The sequence below is a fragment of the Pangasianodon hypophthalmus genome, chromosome 10, assembly GCF_027358585.1.
Source record: "Pangasianodon hypophthalmus isolate fPanHyp1 chromosome 10, fPanHyp1.pri, whole genome shotgun sequence".
NCBI lineage: Eukaryota > Metazoa > Chordata > Actinopteri > Siluriformes > Pangasiidae > Pangasianodon > Pangasianodon hypophthalmus.
This window is the reverse complement of record NC_069719.1, coordinates 15,097,306-15,115,434: the sequence shown is the minus strand read 5'-3', so window position 1 is coordinate 15,115,434 and position 18,129 is coordinate 15,097,306. Positions and strand designations below refer to the sequence as shown.

General features: G+C 39.3%; 1 protein-coding gene across 2 annotated transcripts in view; it reads left to right on the top strand.

The window, feature by feature from the left end:
• The window catches only part of prkd3 (protein kinase D3), a 42,315-nt gene that overhangs the window by 13,448 nt on the left and 10,738 nt on the right, over window positions 1-18,129 (top strand). The window contains exons 3-9 of one of the 2 annotated variants that reach the window (XM_026933940.3): window positions 10,385-10,523; window positions 14,468-14,599; window positions 15,445-15,602; window positions 16,962-17,154; window positions 17,260-17,337; window positions 17,431-17,617; window positions 17,925-18,048. In XM_026933940.3, the coding sequence (XP_026789741.1) occupies window positions 10,385-10,523; window positions 14,468-14,599; window positions 15,445-15,602; window positions 16,962-17,154; window positions 17,260-17,337; window positions 17,431-17,617; window positions 17,925-18,048 (1,011 nt within the window). Of the gene's footprint in view, window positions 1-10,384; window positions 10,524-14,467; window positions 14,600-15,444; window positions 15,603-16,958; window positions 17,155-17,259; window positions 17,338-17,430; window positions 17,618-17,924; window positions 18,049-18,129 lie in introns of both variants that reach the window. The other variant, XM_026933939.3, reaches the window with a different exon arrangement.

Below are 18,129 nucleotides of genomic sequence, written 5' to 3'. Positions count from 1 at the left end.
TTTACAGCTTAGAACTGTATGACACAAGTTCTCCCAACACAAAAAAAAGCCCAGATGTCACAGAGACACAACAATGGAGCCACTGTTAGCACTCAAAAATAGAGAGATTTCCTCCAATTATGTTAATAGCGGCAGGTTATTACAATGAAATCCATATGGAGGCCTGGCCTTTCTCAGCCTCCTGAGCTTGTGGTGCTAATCCTATTGATCGGCAGGGTTTGGACAGATTGACAAAGCTGTTTTGTGGAGGTGTTTTTGTTAGCCTTGCTTTTCCTGCCTAACCGTTGACTCAAGTGATCTGCGGAACTGATAGCTCCTAAGCAAGGAAGTTTGAAAAGGTCTTGAAAGAAAGAACACAGAGCAATTTTCTTTGGACTGCTGGTTAATGTTGATGAAAAATTCCTTTCCATCACCAGGTAAAGGAGGCTGTGAAATGCCTCACTCTGAACTAAACTGAATTAGATTAAACAGTGAGTGAGTAAGATGAATTTAAGCCTATATACATTTGTTTTTTCCAACAGTTTCAACAGAATTATATGTGGAAACATCTGTGCTCTATTTTTGTTACATTAGTTATTAAAAAAAAGTCTGACTAAAGATAATTCAAATTGCCAGAAAGATTAAAGATTTGCTACATCTCTGATCAAGGAATCCTCCATTTTATGGTTTGACATAAAACCTTTAAATTTCCTCAGAGATACAAATTGAGCCATGTAGGATTCTACATTTAATCTTTTTTCTTCCATGACACATTTATCTGAGAGTGTTATACAGAGAAGTGACTACCCAAACTAGTACTTCATCTAGCTGGCTAATTTGAGAAAATTGCACAAATGGTTGCAAGTGTGTTTTTTTTTTTAAATCACACAGCCTTTTTTGAACATTTGCACTGACTGCATTGACTGCTAATTTGTCGGGTCAGACTAATTATAAATCAAACTTCTAGAAAATGTATCTTGTACAAGGCAGTGTTTTTTTTTTTAGGTGAAACATTTGAATATAATTTTAGAATTTGTTTGGTTTTGATGTTAAATTGTTACAATACAGAGTCTATGCAATATATAGCAAATGAGTTTTGTGACTACAGGTAAATGTCCATCACATTAAAACTACCATTACACAGGAACACAGTTAGTGTGGTAAGTGCACAAGATCTGAACCATATCCTAGAACATGAGTGTTTTGCCAGAGAATTTGTAAAGCAATGTCATGCAGACAGGCTGCGAGTGAAAATGTTCAGCAAGAAATTGCCATTTGTCTTAATTCAACCACTGAATGAAATAGTAATTGATTAAATACGCATTCCCCCTTTTATAATGGTGTAATAAATACAATAGTATATACTGCTGAAGTGGACATTTTGTGTAAGGTATGAATTGGACCTGCTTAGAGTATACGCATACAAGTTTGGTCATTTGAAATCTCAATCCATGTGTAAACGGGGTATATCTGAGTGTCCCTATGTATTTTTATATTAAAGCAAAATAACTCTTATGAGAGCAGGATTATACTGTTGTGCTGTGGCAGTAAAAATACCATACATGACCCCTTTATTAATAGTATTTATAGTAATTAATAATGATGCTTATTTTGTTTAGTCACTGTGATGGAGAAATTCTACAAAGGGATTTATAGTGAACAATATTTCAATCTTAAGTGGATCTAGAATGAATGATATAAATTGACATTGGCAAAGGTAGTTAAAGACAATTACTTATTTAGTATTAGTATTAGTACTTATGAATTAATTGTGAAGTAACTTACACTATATGACTTATCTTTTAGCAATTTAAAAATGATAAAACAACAAACAATAAGTGGTAACCATACAGAATTACACTACAAGAATTAAACAAAACAGTACAGGATATGTGTAGCCTCGTAACATTTGTAATAGTCTGTTGCATGAATTTTAAATACTACATACACATAAACAAGGAAGTTTGCAAACAGTTTTTCCCCACTGAAGTGAATTCCAGTAATGTGCAGGAAGTTTCAAGCAAATGGCTTTTAAGATCAAGAGAACCCTGAGTAAGAGTTCTAGTTTGATGGATGCCCTGCTTGGTTTTTCTACAAGTGGAGATTATCCTAGTGGCTGAGGACTGAAGTGGGGATGGAGAGGGAGTGTGTATATGGTGGGGGATAAAACTCGACTGAAATGTGAACCATACAAAGGCTAATGATGGTGCAGATGGGTTGCAAAGTCGGCCGCTTCTGGTCCCTCTGCTCCAGCCGTGCTGTTTTTCTTGGCACGGTCCAGCCAGTGGTGAGCAGATAGTTTTATGTAATGCACAGCCCATGGACTGCTAGTCTGCTCATGCTAGGCTGCTAAGAGCCGCTGAGATTTAAGGCCTGCTTTACTGTCCACTTGTGCAAGGCATTAGTGTGGTTTAATTCTAGTCTTTCTGTGTTCAAACTGCAAAGTACGCATACCCCTATGGCACAGAGAAGCAGGATGGATGCACTGTGGCATTATTCCCGTATTAGCAATTTACTTATCTTTCCAGAATTGAAGTTTTCTTTGCTTGAAAAATGTTCTGCTAAGATGTTTCACCTGCAAATAAGCTATTTCCTTCTTTTAGTTCTGCATGGCTTGCTTTGGCAGGATTCAGGTGATTACAGCAAATTACTTTTTTTTTTCCTAATCTGCTTACTTGATGAGTGGTCCTCGCAGACACATTTGTCATGTGTTGAACTTCTTTCCTTCCTTTCAGAGCTGTTGTCTCATAAGAGAAATGTGTGTGATTGCCTCAACTGCCTTTTTTCAAGGTTGAAAGGATTTTTGGCTCTGCAAGCACCATCTGTGGAACAGATCCTTCCACTGAGGTTCTGATAGTGCTTCTTGCCAGTTGTTCTAAAGTACTAATTTACTAATATACAACTTAGTGTTAATGTAACTCTAACAATTAAACCAACTCTTAATCATTTTTAGAAATTAGAACTAATTAGACAATAACTGATCTCTATTTAAACTTTACTTGAAGACATTTCTGATCTCTATCTAAAACTTTACTTGAAGTCTAGTTGATTAATATTCCAAATTTATAATAATAATATAACAATAATAATATATTTTAATATTAGTATTAAATTGCACTTGTCTCTCATAGTTAATCCATGGATCCTACTGGAATATTATCGGGATTCCTATCAGATTTGAAGTGTGTGCGTTAACTCACGTTAATGAATGAACATTCTTTATGTGTCACCTCACTCTTTGTCATTGGCTCATTTCTGTGATGAGAAATTGGTAATTAGTAATCATAGCATACTTACATTATCAGTCACATGTGCATACCTCATCATGGATATGGGGAAAGAGGGAGCTGACTTCGTTGACATCATCAAGGATATGGTTAAAAGAGGTAACTGAATTCAACCTTGTGCTCTATGTGCTTTTTTGGATTTCTATAGGACTCTGAACTGCCACAGACAAGCAGAGCAAATTGCAAAATTGAGAGGATGCTGTATATTATATGGCTGCATTGCGAAGTAATTTGGATAATTTGGCAAGCGAAGAAAGTCTTTTTTCGTTGATATTGCTATTCATGCTGTTATGTTTGTGTTGTTATGTTTAAAGGACGTAATGTACTTTTGGAAGACCTAGTGTTCTGAACAGAATGTTTGTTGTGAAGTTGAGCGAGGTTGTTAAGCTTAACACATAGCGTCACTGTTGTGATCCCACGGTTGCAATTCCTTGTTGTGCCACAGTCATCATACTATTAGCCCTGATGACAATACTGTATTAATACAAAGGACTGTATATACTATAAATATACCTCTCTTCTCCAAATGACTCTATCTATGCAAATGCACTCTGCTTGTCCATATCCTCTCTCCTGTCTCTCTGTAAACCTTGTTAAGTCAGTTTGGACAAGCCTCACTGCTTCCCTGTAGCTTCCTGGAATTGGCATGGCAGTGCTCAGGCCACCAGCTGCTGCTGCGTTGGCATGGGAAACATGTGGAGTGAAGAGAGAGAGACAGCCCATGCCAACAGGAGGTTCCCGCTGCCACTGGGGAAGTGCAGGGTTCGGGGCCAGGCACAGCCAAAGGAAAGCCTTGTACTGATATCTCACACAGGAAGGATGCATTTGAAATGTCTGCATGCTAGTACCAGTTGTAAATCTCTGCAGCCATGTGTCAGGGGTTAGCATGCAAAGGAGTGGGTCTGCTCTTTTAAAACTGGCTGTACTCAGCCGTTCAGGGGTTCGGGGAGTTTGTTCTGGTTTTGCCCTGCTTCCTCTGCAAAACCTTCATCAGTCAATATAATGCTGCAGAATCAGCTTCCTACTGCTTTACCGCACATCTGCTAACCTCTGTCAAGAGATGATTGTCAAGAGTCCTGGAGTTTGTGGCTCCCATATTTCTCCACTGGTGTGAGTGTTGTACATGTTCATGGAGATAAGTCTCTAAATCTTGACTCAGGAACGCTAAGTGCAGAAGCACTTCAGCAGTGAAGGGAGTCTTCTCTTCAGAAGCATCCCAGTGAACAGCCTTGGGCACTTCTTGTCTGGAATTCAATCTCTTTGTTCTGCTAAACTCCATGTGCACATGAAAGCCAGGAAGAGGGTGCGAACAGTGGAGCCATTGTTGGTGCATGCTCACTCTTCCATGGTCTCCAGCACCGCCACAGGCTCAGCGGCCAGGGCTACAGTACAAGATTTGCATTCATCTGCTATAGATGATGGGGTTCAATCCATGCTGATTAGTCCTACAGTATATTCCAAATGGAGCTATATAAGCGAGCAGAGAGGATGAATGTCTTTCATAAGGGGGGCTTGAATACACTGGAATGTTTTAGCTTTTACATGAATCGGCCATTTGTGTAACTTTTGAAAGTAGTTTTGCAGTTTATATTGTGCTTAACAAACCAAGATTCTTTGTGATGACACAGTTATGAAGAAGAACTACTTTAGATACTTTAGAACTGGTATGTTTGACTAACTTTGGCATTGTGAAAAATTAGGGCAGCAATTTTACATAAACAGGCCTTGCTGGAAAGTGGACAGTTTCTGGGAGGAGCAAATCAAGACTGTGCAACAACGTGGTCTGTGAGTTTAACATATTGAGTGACAAAGCTTTGACCCTCAATAAGGCCAATGCAGATGCAACTATTTAACTTTTGATTTTTAAATACTATTAAGCATTATTTTTGTGCAAAACTTACATTCACATTTGTTTAGTTTAATGTAAATAACATTCATAACTTGAACTAATTTTTGCAACAAAAAAAGTCAAGATTATTCCAAACTTCCAAATGTTGTTGAAAATGAAACTCATTTATCTTGCTCAAGATAATCAGAGACATCCCAGAAGTCCTTGATAGTTAATATCAGTTAATATCATGAGGTAGGTATGGTAGGTTATTCTTCCTCTGTATCTCTTGAACCATATACCTCATTGTTTTTTTGCTCTTTTTGTTGATATGCTGGATGGTATGTTCTGCCCTGCCTATGTATTAGCACCCAGTTGTGCTGTGGTCTATCAGGGGTGGGGGTAATATCGGTGAACTGCCAGCACTTCTCACTGGCCCTGGCATTATGGGTAGTATTGTTTGCCATGCATTGTGTGCGAGGTCCCAGCAGGGAAACAGCTGTGGCTGATGGACTTTCCAGACCTGTGTGCTGGCACCGTGACATGTTCTGTCCATAGCCTTCATCATGGGCCAACTTTTATCATACACTGATCCTTACATTCCTCTCTCTAAATCCTTTCCTCCCTATAAGCTTTCAATCCTTCATTCCTAATAACTGTCATAGCACATGAAATGTACTTTGTCAGTCAGAGAAAATGAGTCATTGTAAAAAAGCATAATATAGGATAGTGCTGTAGATTTGAAAGGTTTATAGTATCTAGAGATACTAGACCCATGATGTATGAGGCAATTAAGTAGATACATTAATTAATGTGGTCCAGCTTTGAAAAATAGATACTACCAGAGGTTGGTAGTTTTTTAGCTACATTTGGGATGATAAGGGTTAACATGAGTTAATATTGTAAATGTTATTTGCATTCAACTGAATATACTTTCTGCTTACGTACACAGTGTGAACCTTGTACTATAAACCCATTACCTCACATCGCCCACTTAATATTGTAAATGTAAATGTCAGTGTTGTGTTTCTGTAATTCATCTTGCTTGCATTGACGCATTTGCATTCTGTGTACGTGTTGTATATGTAATTAGGGGCATTTATTTTGTGTTTTTTTACATCCTGTGTGCTTTGGCTACTGTAGTTCTCAAAGTTCCCCTTGGGGATCAACAAGGTAAAAAAATAAACCCATTCATCAGACTGACCAATTTTATACCAACAGACATGTTAGTGCTTGAAAGTGGAAAAAAAAAAAAAACTCTGAAATTGAAAGGATGTAACTGCTATTGACTTAAGATTCAAATTGTAATGCATCAGTGTCTGAATGACACAAGATGTTAGATTTTGGAATTTTGCCCTCTCTGCTAGGAAAATGCTATTGCAAGCTACTTGTGGAAGAAAATTTCGTAACATGAGGTGTGCAGCATTCTTCTTCTGATGCGTGATGTAATCTTACAGCTGCGAGTGCACTCTTTTCGATAGAATCCATGTCTATGTCCCAAAGTGCATAATGAACACTAAGTCGTATACCTAAATATTAATGACACCATGGTATGGTAATATGCTGTTTTGGATACAGCCTGGTTATCAGTGACTCACAATTGCTCAGTATTACAGAAGTGTTACGACAATAAAATAATTTACATTATTGTAACTGTCATAATTACTGATTACCAGATGAAAGAGCAAAGACTCTCCAGAGCTTATCTTTTAGCTACTGTCGCTTAGCTCTTACTGTGACTGCCTGATCAAGCATTCATCAACAGCACATTTGGCTACAGAATAAAATAGTCCCTAAATGTTAGCTAGCTAGCTATATTCATGAGCTCTGGGTGAGGAGAAAAGAGTTGCGCTGCTGTAATATCACAGCACACTGCTCCAGAATGTGGTAGTTTTTGCTGAGGGTCTGGGCATCTCCAGGACTGGCTAGCTAAAATATTATAGAGAACAATATTTTAATGCCTGGTTATTTCCGATTATTCCCAGTCTGTGTTCTCTATGTGTTTTTTGTTATCTAATCTATGTATTTTGTTCTCCAGCCTGTCAAAGATTTTGGTACGAACCATACAGTGTTAGCACACTAGCTAAAACAGGCAGTAGAAGAGTAGAGGGCTCGAATCACTCACTCTCACCTAATATAACTGAGTTTGAAGTACTGAAATATGGAGAAACTCGCCAGCACCTCCCATTAGTCACTACACACTGTCCTGAGTTCTCCAGCTCAACAACGTCTCAACAGGGTTACAGTACAAACTCCATAACAGAGGATAAATCAGCAGCCTATCATTCACTCTTTCACTTCCATTTTCTTCATGTACACGCTCATGCTCTCTCACTCTCTGTCTCTCCTGCTTGGCTGCCCAATCACTGTGTAATCAGACTTCTTTTGTGCCTGAAGTTGGGGTGTGATGATGTTTGATAGATGTGAGCTGGTGTATTATGTACACGTACAAATTTCTTACCAGACTCAACCTGATACCCCTGCCAGAGCTCTGACTGTGAATTACTTTTACTGTCAGTGTGACTCACAGTAGCTCAGGAGCAACTTATTATAGAGTATGTTTTCTCCCCTGAGTCAATACTAAAGTTTTTGTTAAAAAAAACCCTAAACACTGTAGCTTTAAAATCACAGAATTGTAGACTTGTTTGATAGAAGATTAATGGTTTAACACAGCGTGGTGTGCAGTGGTTTAGAAGAACTCAAAAACAAGAGTATGCTTTACTCATAGGCTTATAATTAACAAATTATTATTCAGGTTATTGAGAATAGGAAAAATAATCTTTGACGATGTCCTCTGTAGATATAAAGTGAGGGTTATTTCAGGTTAAGTTTGTGTTGGTAAACTTGCGTAATGCCTCTGACAGGTGGGATCTCGGGTGACTCTTGGGAAGAGGAAGTGACTCAGTATCGTTGGTTGCAGTCATATCCTGGCAGGGACCGTACAAGACGAGTGATTCTCTCACCACTCTGATTTCACAAGTATATGATCTTTTAAATTCTACAGTCTTTTAGTCAGCATCATCACAACAGCATTACCAATAATCGAGAAAGCTGAGCCATAATACCACATATGCAGGCAGAGAAAAATAGATGACAGTATAGTACACTAATGCGTGATCTTTTCCATTAATAGATGTCTGACAGAAGAATACTTTCAGTGAACTCAGTGAAAGTTACTTCCATAGAGCTCTCACATTGTGTATTATGGATGGCATTATTAATGTTTTGATAATGTGTCCTTATAAAGAAGTCTCTGTAACAAAAACTTGTGTTAAGTGTGTGCTAGCCATTTAAATGTGGTTGAATTACATCATTATTGATTTTACTGCATGCACAATTGAAAGAAACAAGAGTGTGAACCCTTGCCTCCTGCTGTAAAGGTGCTGTATGTCAGTTCTACTCACTCTGTTATGAGGAGAGAGAGAGAGAAGTGTGTAGCCTGAGGAAGTGGGGGTGACTCATAGCTATAGGATCTGTTCCAACAGATGTTTTTAAGCACGTCTTCTTGCTAGGCTAATATTCTGGCCATTTACACAAGGCCCTCTGCACCGCATGTCTCTCAGCTTGTGTAATCTGCTTATGAGGAGAGCCATTCCTCAGAAACAGAGCAGCTTACTGTGTTTATTGCTCCCATCATCCTCATACTCATCTCTGTCATGATGGCTTTTAAAATTTTAATGGATTGCTTTATATCTGCATTTTATATCCTGATATCATATTGGGAAATTAAAGTTTATATGACTGAAAATTATACACTAGAAATCCCAGTAAAGATCTACACTAAGCTGCCGGTTCATTAGTTACCAGCACATCCACAAATGTACATTCCAATAAGTCATATGTCATGTGATTAAGTTGTGATATATATTAGTATAAATGAGTTGGCATTCAATTAAATGTTGTACAGAGTAAAATTAGTGATTTAGTGACTTTGAACTAGTCAGTTCTAGGATCTTTCAAGCAGCTTATTCACTGGATTTTGTGCCCCCAACCCTTTAAAGTGTGTACTCTGAATCATGCGAAAAGCAAAAAAGTTAAAGATCAGAGAGGTCTAAAGGAGAAAGGTGCAATTTGTGGAAGCAAACAGACAAGCTACAACCAGGCAAACCATATCCGAATGTCATCTGATACGACACCACATATCAGAATTTGTCTCGAATGGGCTACACCAGCTAAAGACCATGTCAGGCTCCTATATTTGTCTTTTTGAATCTGTTCCCAAGTGTGGCAGCCAAAAGAAAAGTGTGAAAACTATAAATTATTCCCTGGATTTATTAAACCATCCAAGTAGAAATTTGCGAGAATGTACGATGTTACAGCATGGTAAAAGGTGGAGCAAAATGAAAATAAAATAAAGGTGATGAACTGGACCTTTTTGCCATTACAATTGGACAGTAAAATGTGCACACAGTCAAAGGGCTGTGTAGTTCTTACCTATGAAAAACTGTGCAGAGTATAAAGTTCATTAGGTATAGAGATGAGACACTGGTCTGAAGAAGGGTCCATTGGACCAGAATGTTCCTGGCTCTCTATCTGCCAGGAAACTGCTCCCAAGAAAGCCCATCTTTAGTGGACACAGGGAATCAAACCTGGATTTTTGAGGAGATGCCTGGTTGGCTGAATCCTGGTCCCTATTGCATCATTCTTTTTTAATAATTAAAATTTCATGCAAGCAACTTGAGTCCATTTGGTGTCAGCAGTAAAGGCTGGTTGTAGCAGTGCGATTGTGTGGGAGAATATTTTCCTGGCACACAGTAGAGCCCCTGATATCCACTGAAGGATGTCTGGATGGGCATAGTGCATCTGAACAATGTTGCTAATCCCTTCATGTCTACAGTTTATCCTCATTTGGAAGGACACTTCCAGTATGCATCATATTCCAAAGCATCATCACTGAATGATTCCAGGAACCTGCCAATGAGCTTTCAGAGTTTTATTGGCCTGTATATTGACTGAACCTCAACCTTATCAAGCATCCTTGGAGTGGGTGGACAGGGTTACTCACAACAAGACTGCCATTTAATTTGCAACAACTGCACAATACAGTCTTTTCTGCATGATTCCTGCTCAGTGTATCCAGCCTGTTGTAGAATACATGCCTAGGCAAATCCATGCTGTTCTGAAGACCAAAAGAGGCACAACATGCTACTAGATAGGTGTACCTAGTAGTAATACATAAACTGGCAATCTTTTTTTTCTTCACTTGGGATGGTAAGAGTGTGGATTGGGACAGATCTTTTAGCATGCTCTAGGTGTGATTATGCATACTGATACCCTTTATTGTCTTCAGTTCCCAGAATGCGGATTCTTCGGTATGTATGACAAGATCCTGCTCTTCCGCCATGACCTGAACACTGACAACATTCTGCAGCGACTCACGTCGGCAGAGGATATCCATGAGGGAGACCTGATTGAGGTGGTCCTCTCAGGTAAGTTCTGGACTTTTTACCTTGATCTATAGGAAATGAGTTCTTTGAAAGCTTTGCCAAGGGCATTTTTGGGGAAACTGCAGAAATCCTGTTTCACATTTTCAAACAGATGGTTAATCCTAGTGAGGTTGATATGGCACAGACTAGCGTTAACTGGATGAAATTGGACAATACTGACACTGCTGGACGGTGCTGGCACTGGCACACAACATTCCCTGTCAATAGAATATCAGTAAGAGCTTAGTTTTCTTTAAATAACTGCTAACAGGATAGATCCCTTAAGGCCACCATTCACAATCAATTTCAGCTGAGCCCCAAGCTCATGCAAAACACCATGTGTGTTGAGAAAATTCAAGTCAGACACATTGACTCAAGGGTTTCTCTTCTTTCAAGGGACAGGGAGGGTGACGTACTGGCCCATATTGTTTAAACAATCTAGTCTACTGTAACACTCTGTCAAAATAAATTAGTAGAAAACCATAAAAGCAGGGTAGAGAAAAAATGGCTTTTGAATTTACAGTAGGCTTCTGGTTTTGGGGAAGGTTTATGGGCTGTTCCTGTCCTAAATGGCTTTTGCATCCTGCACTGTGAGTGCTGCTCTGTGAGCACTGATTTTCCTGTCATTTGTGTCATCTCCACAGGGGAGTAATACAGCACACCTGCCTCACACATCCTCCTCACACATTGGACTTCACACACACACGCCAAGGAGAAATTAGTATCATATTTTGGCACTCATGCTTGACTAGTATTCTCCTCCAATAGTACCAATACTCTAAGCATCATCCTTCCTTTCCTAATAGAGAAGAGTTCATCATTAATGAATCTCACTGCAGGTTGAATGCATAGCACTTTCAACATATACCATCATGCAAGGTATTTTGCACATACACTCTTCTCATAACTCTTCACTATTTCTGTCCGGACAGTCTCCTGTCCTGCGACGTTTGTGGTAATCAAACATCTTTGAAGGAAAATAGGCCACACAGTGCGAAGAGACAGGAGGGCAGATTTGACTTGGCGTTCAGCTCAAAGGCAGGGGCTTGTTTTTATTACAGTAAACGACGGTAGTGGTTCTGCTGTGAAGTGCCGCAGGGATATAAGAGAGCTGCAGGACTTGAGTGTTCCGGCCCTGCAGGAGGTCCATCAATGCCCGGTTTCATTCGAGATAGCGCGTCTACAGTGTGCACCACAGCTGATTCTGTCTTGATCCTGTCCTTTTAAGTGTGTTCAACTATCCAGCAGTATGTTTTGGGACGACTTATATTTCAGCAAATGTGCTTTTCCAACACATCTATTGAAGAAAAGAAAATTAAACAGAAAAAAGTGTCGTGTGTTGCATAACTATTGAGGTTTATTTTGTGGGGTCTAGGGGTATCTAGCGTCCCCAGCTTTTTTTTTTTCTTCTTAATTCTCAAGCATATAGGCAATTACCACAGACAGCATTACTCACTCAATTTCAGTAACTGAAATTATCCTGGTCAGTGGATCTGGGGCCTATCCCAGGAATATGCCCCATAGCATGTTTTTTGGAGGTGGGAGAGCATCGGCGAACCGGGAGAAACCCACACAGGCATGGACATGCGTAGAAATTCCACACACATTAATCTGAGCTCAGGATCAAACCAGGGACCCTGAGTCTGTGAGGCTGCAGTGCTACCCACTGCCCCACCCACCACAGACAACTAGCTTGATATATTTTCCTGTACCAAGAAAAGAATAGAAAACTATTTATTTGAAACTCACTTATAATGAAAGTCTAATGGAAGTTCAGATTAGGTCGAAATATTTCTTTATTATCTGTGATATTGCCGGGTTGTCTGCTATATTTTCCACACTGTTTGCCATTGCGTGTTGGCACATTTAGGTGCTTTTGTGAGCATTTGATTACTTCTTGGATGCTTGGATCATGGTTTTACATAATGTAGGCTATGTGGTGTTTTCATGAATGCCTCATTATGAGTTTGTGCCAATGCTCTGTACTGCTGCCTGGCATGTGACTCACTGGCAGCTCCAGTGTTCAGCTTTCTGCCTTTGATCCCTGAAGAGGAGCTCACTCATGCAGGGCTCATATTATCGAGCTAAAGAATCATTGTCTCTTTTTGAATCTCTTCCCAAATGTGTGGCATCCAAAAGAAATTTCTAAAAACTAGAACTCATTCCGTGGTTTCATTAATCAATCCAAGTATAAATTGGTATGAGAATGTTACACTATAGAATGGTAAAATGTACACACAATCGAATCACAATGTACATGTACACACAATCAAAGGGATGTGTAACGCTTCTCTATGAAAAACTATGCACTGTATAAATTTCATTGGATATAGGGATATTAGTCTGGAGAAGGGTGCATTGCACCAGAGTGTTCCTGGCTCTCTATCTGCCAGGAAACCGCTCCCAACCGCCATCAAGTTTTTACATTTTTCCAATCAGCCGCTGATTTATCACTGATGAGTGATCCACATGAGAAGACTTTTATCTGAAGAATAGGCATTTGATGTCACTTTCCGCTACCACAGCAATTCCACTCATTCAGTCGTTCCAATGATATGGAAGATGCAGGTGTACATCATCAGTGTTCACTCCTCCATACCCCAGTGTTTGGACTTGGAGAAAGAATCTGAGATAGTCACATGTGTCAGAGGTATTACAACTACGAGCCCACTACCATTAAACTTTACAGGTCAGATTGGATTTAATCTGTCTGCTTCTCAATAGCTGCTTTGTGTTCTTCATCAGTACAGTACAAATGGTTGAGCGAAGGTCCTCGAAAGGAAGATATCTCTACCTCACATGCTTTCCCCTGTTCTATAGGTTTCTATAGATCTGGAGTACAAAGTGAAAGTTAATTTGATCTCAGACAGTTAATAGACCTCAGCCAGTTACTGCAGCTTTATACTCAGCATATACTATACATTTGAATCTGTGTCCAGTTATTTCCTCATTGTTGGTGTTCATGAATTTCTGTCTGATCCTCCCAAAATTATTGCACTAGGGGAATAGCTCCTCCAGTTTGCTTTTTTGTTCCCTGTTTTGTCAGTACTTACATAATGGTGCTATAACAGTTATATCTTAAAAGCAGTTTAGTGTATTATGAGGTGTAACCTGCAGCCAAGAAGTCGCCCTCAAATTTGGAATCTTTTAATCAGGTTCTGATTTATACCTGATGGATGAATCAACCAGATGAATTCACCATTGTCTAAAGTAATCATTAGGGAGTCTTTTCAGTGCTGTAAAATGCATCAACACTGTGCTCTGACTCATAGCTGAATCACATCTGTGAATCACTTTCCCTGACTCAGACTAAAGAGTAGTGTTTTACTGTACTGTTTGTGGTTTAGCCTTTAGCAGTCTTGCATAAGTAAGGCTTCTGAAAAAAGTGTTTTTTTTTTAAATATTTGTAAAAATATTTATACTTACATATAAAGGACAGATGGATATCAAATAAATGTGTAATATTTATTATTTAGTCACTGAGATGCACTTCTATACACAGTTTTGATCAAGAGTTTAAGATTAAAATAATAAATTATACTCACTTGTTTGGTTTAATCAGACGTGGGTTTAGTTGATGTGGCTGATTTTCCCTTTCTTAATCAGATCAAATTCAGAAAAATACTGATATGCCTCAATATATTTGTATATTTAAATACATTATTGGAATTCAGTAGTCTGTGGCTTTCTACTGATATTCCTACCAATAAAATTTAAATTAATTATCAGAAATATTTTAATACATTTTTAGAATTTGTTCAGGTCTTTTGATTTTTTGTTATTCATACAGTGTTCAGTATTAAATACATTTCTAATAATAATAATAATTGTGTTCTGTTTGTTTTGTTTTCTTTCATTTCATTTATTTATTGTGCTTTTTAATCTCATCATGGTTTCAAGTCCATTTTTTTGGTTGAGTTCAGTTTTAAGTTACATTTTAATTGCAGCTCAGGCTACAGTGGAAGACTTTCAGATCCGGCCTCATGCCCTCTATGTGCACTCATACAAGGCCCCTACCTTCTGTGACTACTGTGGGGAGATGCTGTGGGGTCTCGTTCGGCAGGGTCTCAAATGTGAAGGTAATGCACACTTCAGTGACAAGTTAAGAATACTGCACTTAAGAAATTCATGAATATGAAAAGACAAATATGGAAAAGATTGTATGAAGATATGGAAAAGACTGTATGAAAAGACAAACATGGACTAGAAGCTATCTACATGTAACTATTGATTACACACAAACTTTGCTAAATAACTGTTGTTTACACAGAAACACACAAACTCATATGAGTGTTCATGCAATACATAAGAACAATACAGTACACATGTGCACCATATGGGCCACAGAGCTGTGGTTGTCTGCACACCAAAGGCCAAAGCATCAAGTGTTTTCCAGATACAGCACCGAACACACTGATTCAGTGCCTCTGGCTCAGGCTAACTATGTCGTGCAGTGAGATGTCTCAATGCTGTGTTGGCTTCCCCTCTACTCCATCCAGCCAGCCTTTGAAGCCCAATAGAGGGGTTTTTTGATTGGAGCACAGTGTACCTTTGCCAAGTGTTGGATGTGGCCTTCAAAGTTTGCTGCTGTAATATGCTTTGTTGATGGATACAGGCTGCTATATCAGACTTCATCAGTCATGCCAAGAGCTGCTTATTGTCTATAAAATTTAATATAGAGGCCTAAATTTCACTAAGGCCTTATCTAAGTGGTTTTGAATGTGATATAAGAGCTCTCTTTTTTCCCCTAGGCTATTTCTCTGCTCCACTTCAAGTGAAATAGTGTTTCTGGAGCTCTCTAGTGGTCATTTAAAAGAACTGACAAAAAGAACAAAGAATACAATAATGTCTGTTCTCATCTAATCTCAGTTATTATATGAGTGGTATCCTTGAAGTGCATGTGTATTTCATGTTCGTGTATCAGGTTGTGGGCTGAATTATCACAAGCGATGCGCCTTTAAGATCCCAAACAACTGTAGTGGAGTCAGGAAGAGGCGCCTGTCCAACGTGTCTCTGCCAGGTCCATCACTGTCCGGCCCTCGGCCTCTACCAGCAGAAAATGCCGTGGTGACCCTGGAGGAGGTAAGGGGGACTTGGCATGCTTCTTTATGACTTATCTTCTCCCCCTTGCCCTCAGTGAGTCATTTGTATTACATTTATTACTTTCTCCACTTCTGTGTGTCTAGTTTGTATATACAGCAGTAAATATAGATGTGTTTGTTCTTCGCAGTTGAGAGGACTGTTTGATTCAAATTTGCTAATGTTTGAGACTGAAGAAGAGGAGGAAAGGATTAAAAACTCCATCCACTGTCCATTGAGTACTGTAAATCATACTGAGTCCTTGCAGGGGAACCTCCCTAGGAATTACATTCCCCTGTTTCTAAGAAACGCAATTTGCTACATTGCCTGTTTTGGCCCAGCCTAACAGAATGGCATCAATATAGGATGTTAAAAAGTACTAGTTTATGCTATTACTGTTTTAGACAATGCAGTAAGCTGCCATTTCATGTCATTCCAGAGGCTATGGATATCCACTGATGACTATAAGTTTGCTTATAGTATGTAGTTTGCTTATCTAAGTAGTTTAACTATACGGTTGCTAAACTGTTCTCTCTTAAGAGGGTAAATCATGCATATTAATCTCCCTGGAAAAAAATTGTTTCATCCACCAGTAACAGTGCGTCAGTGTACAGTGTACATAGGTTGCGGACCTGGATGAATTGAACTTCGTGTTGAAATCTCAGGAGACAGATGTGTATGTGACTTGTTTGACAGGCATGATGGAACACTCGGGCATTTTGACCTGCCTGTAAAATCACTGGAGTTCAGTCTTAAACTTGTGGGATTCTTTGGAAAAACAAATGAACTGCACAGCCAGTCATTGGGAGAGTGGGCTAAAATTGAGAGGATTTGTGCTATTCCACCAATGAACAAAATAAAACATCTGACTATTTTTTTGTCCACAGACACAAAAATTCTGATAAAATGAAGAACACCAAGCTTGTTATAACTGGCTGCTGCTCAGGCATTGTGCAACTATTTATCTGGCATTTGTCCAGTGCCGAGTATGTTCCTTTGCATTCAGCCATCAGAAAGTTCACTGAAAATGGAATTAAGTAAATCAAATCAAGCCTCTGTGGATTCTTTTCTGTGTTGATGTGCCCAGACACACTGTATGTGGAGAGCACTAGGTTGAGTAAGGTTTTTTAAAGCTGTGTGGTCTGTTTTGAAGCAGAAAAAAGTCTGAACCTGAATACAAGTTGAAAGACTTTGTCTTTGGAGTTTTCATCATTTACTGTTTCCTGTAAATGTGACAAAGTTCAGCCATGTCATTTAAAACATCTGTTGAGGAAACGCCCTGTAACAGTAACAGTCCATCATGTCTCACTTTGTAAAGATTCTATGTCTAATTCCCTCTTTGCTCTGTGGGACATCCAGCAGCAGCGCCCCCATCAGGAAGCCGGGAAGCGTATCCCATCCTGGAGCGGTCGGCCCATCTGGATGGAGAAGATGGTGCTGGGGAGGGTGAAAGTGCCGCACACTTTCGTTATCCACACGTACACGCGCCCCACCATCTGCCAGTACTGCAAACGCCTGCTCAAAGGCCTGTTCCGCCAGGGCATGCAGTGCAAGGGTAAGCCTCTCCTTCTGTCCTCTGGGAATATGCATGTAAACCTAGAGTATTGAGAAAATAACACACTAAGTATATGTATTATACTATATTTATTGTTTCTGTTAGATTGCAAATTTAACTGCCACAAGCGATGTGCATCTAAGGTACCAAAAGACTGTCTTGGGGAAGTAGTCTTCAATGGAGGTACAAACTAATTATTTTTACTGGTGTATCAGTTCGATTCTTTATGGCCAGCAATTGTTCTTCATGTCATATGTTCTGTGTGTCTTCTGTCAGAGCCAGCCAGTCCAGCTCCGGATTCAGACACCACTATGGAGGTGGATATCAGTGATGTCAACAGTGACAGCAGCAGAGGCCAGGACGACTCTGAAGAACCTTCTACACCTGAGGACAAGATCTTTCGGGACTATCCATTCTCAGACCAGGAGAAAGATGAGGAGCCTGTAAAAGCTCCTCAGATCAGGTATGTAGACACTGATTTGCATGATAAAGGTCAGAGAATGACTTGATCTGCATGTAGAACCATTGTGTTTATTAAAGTTTTAGTTATGCAGCATCTGCTCCAGTTTATTTGACAAATGATTTTACCTTTTAAATAAGGAAAAGATCAATCCGAGTGATAGGAGAGTGATCAGTAATAATAATAATACCTCTATATTCCTGTGCCTCTCAGAGAGTCGCAGAAATCTTCACAGTTGTAGTGTGTATGAACCTGTGATCAGAGTGTAGAGTGTTTCTTGTTTCCTGTAACACTTCTTGTCTTCCTTTAGCCCATCCACTAGCACTAATATCCCGCTGATGCGCGTAGTGCAGTCCATTAAACACACCAAGAGAAGAAGCTCCACTGTGGTCAGGGAGGGATGGATGGTGCACTACACCAGTAGGGACAACCTTGTAAGATCCTTCAGCAACTGCTACATTTATTTATGCTACATTATTTATTTATTTATTAATAAATATGATACAGATTGCTTA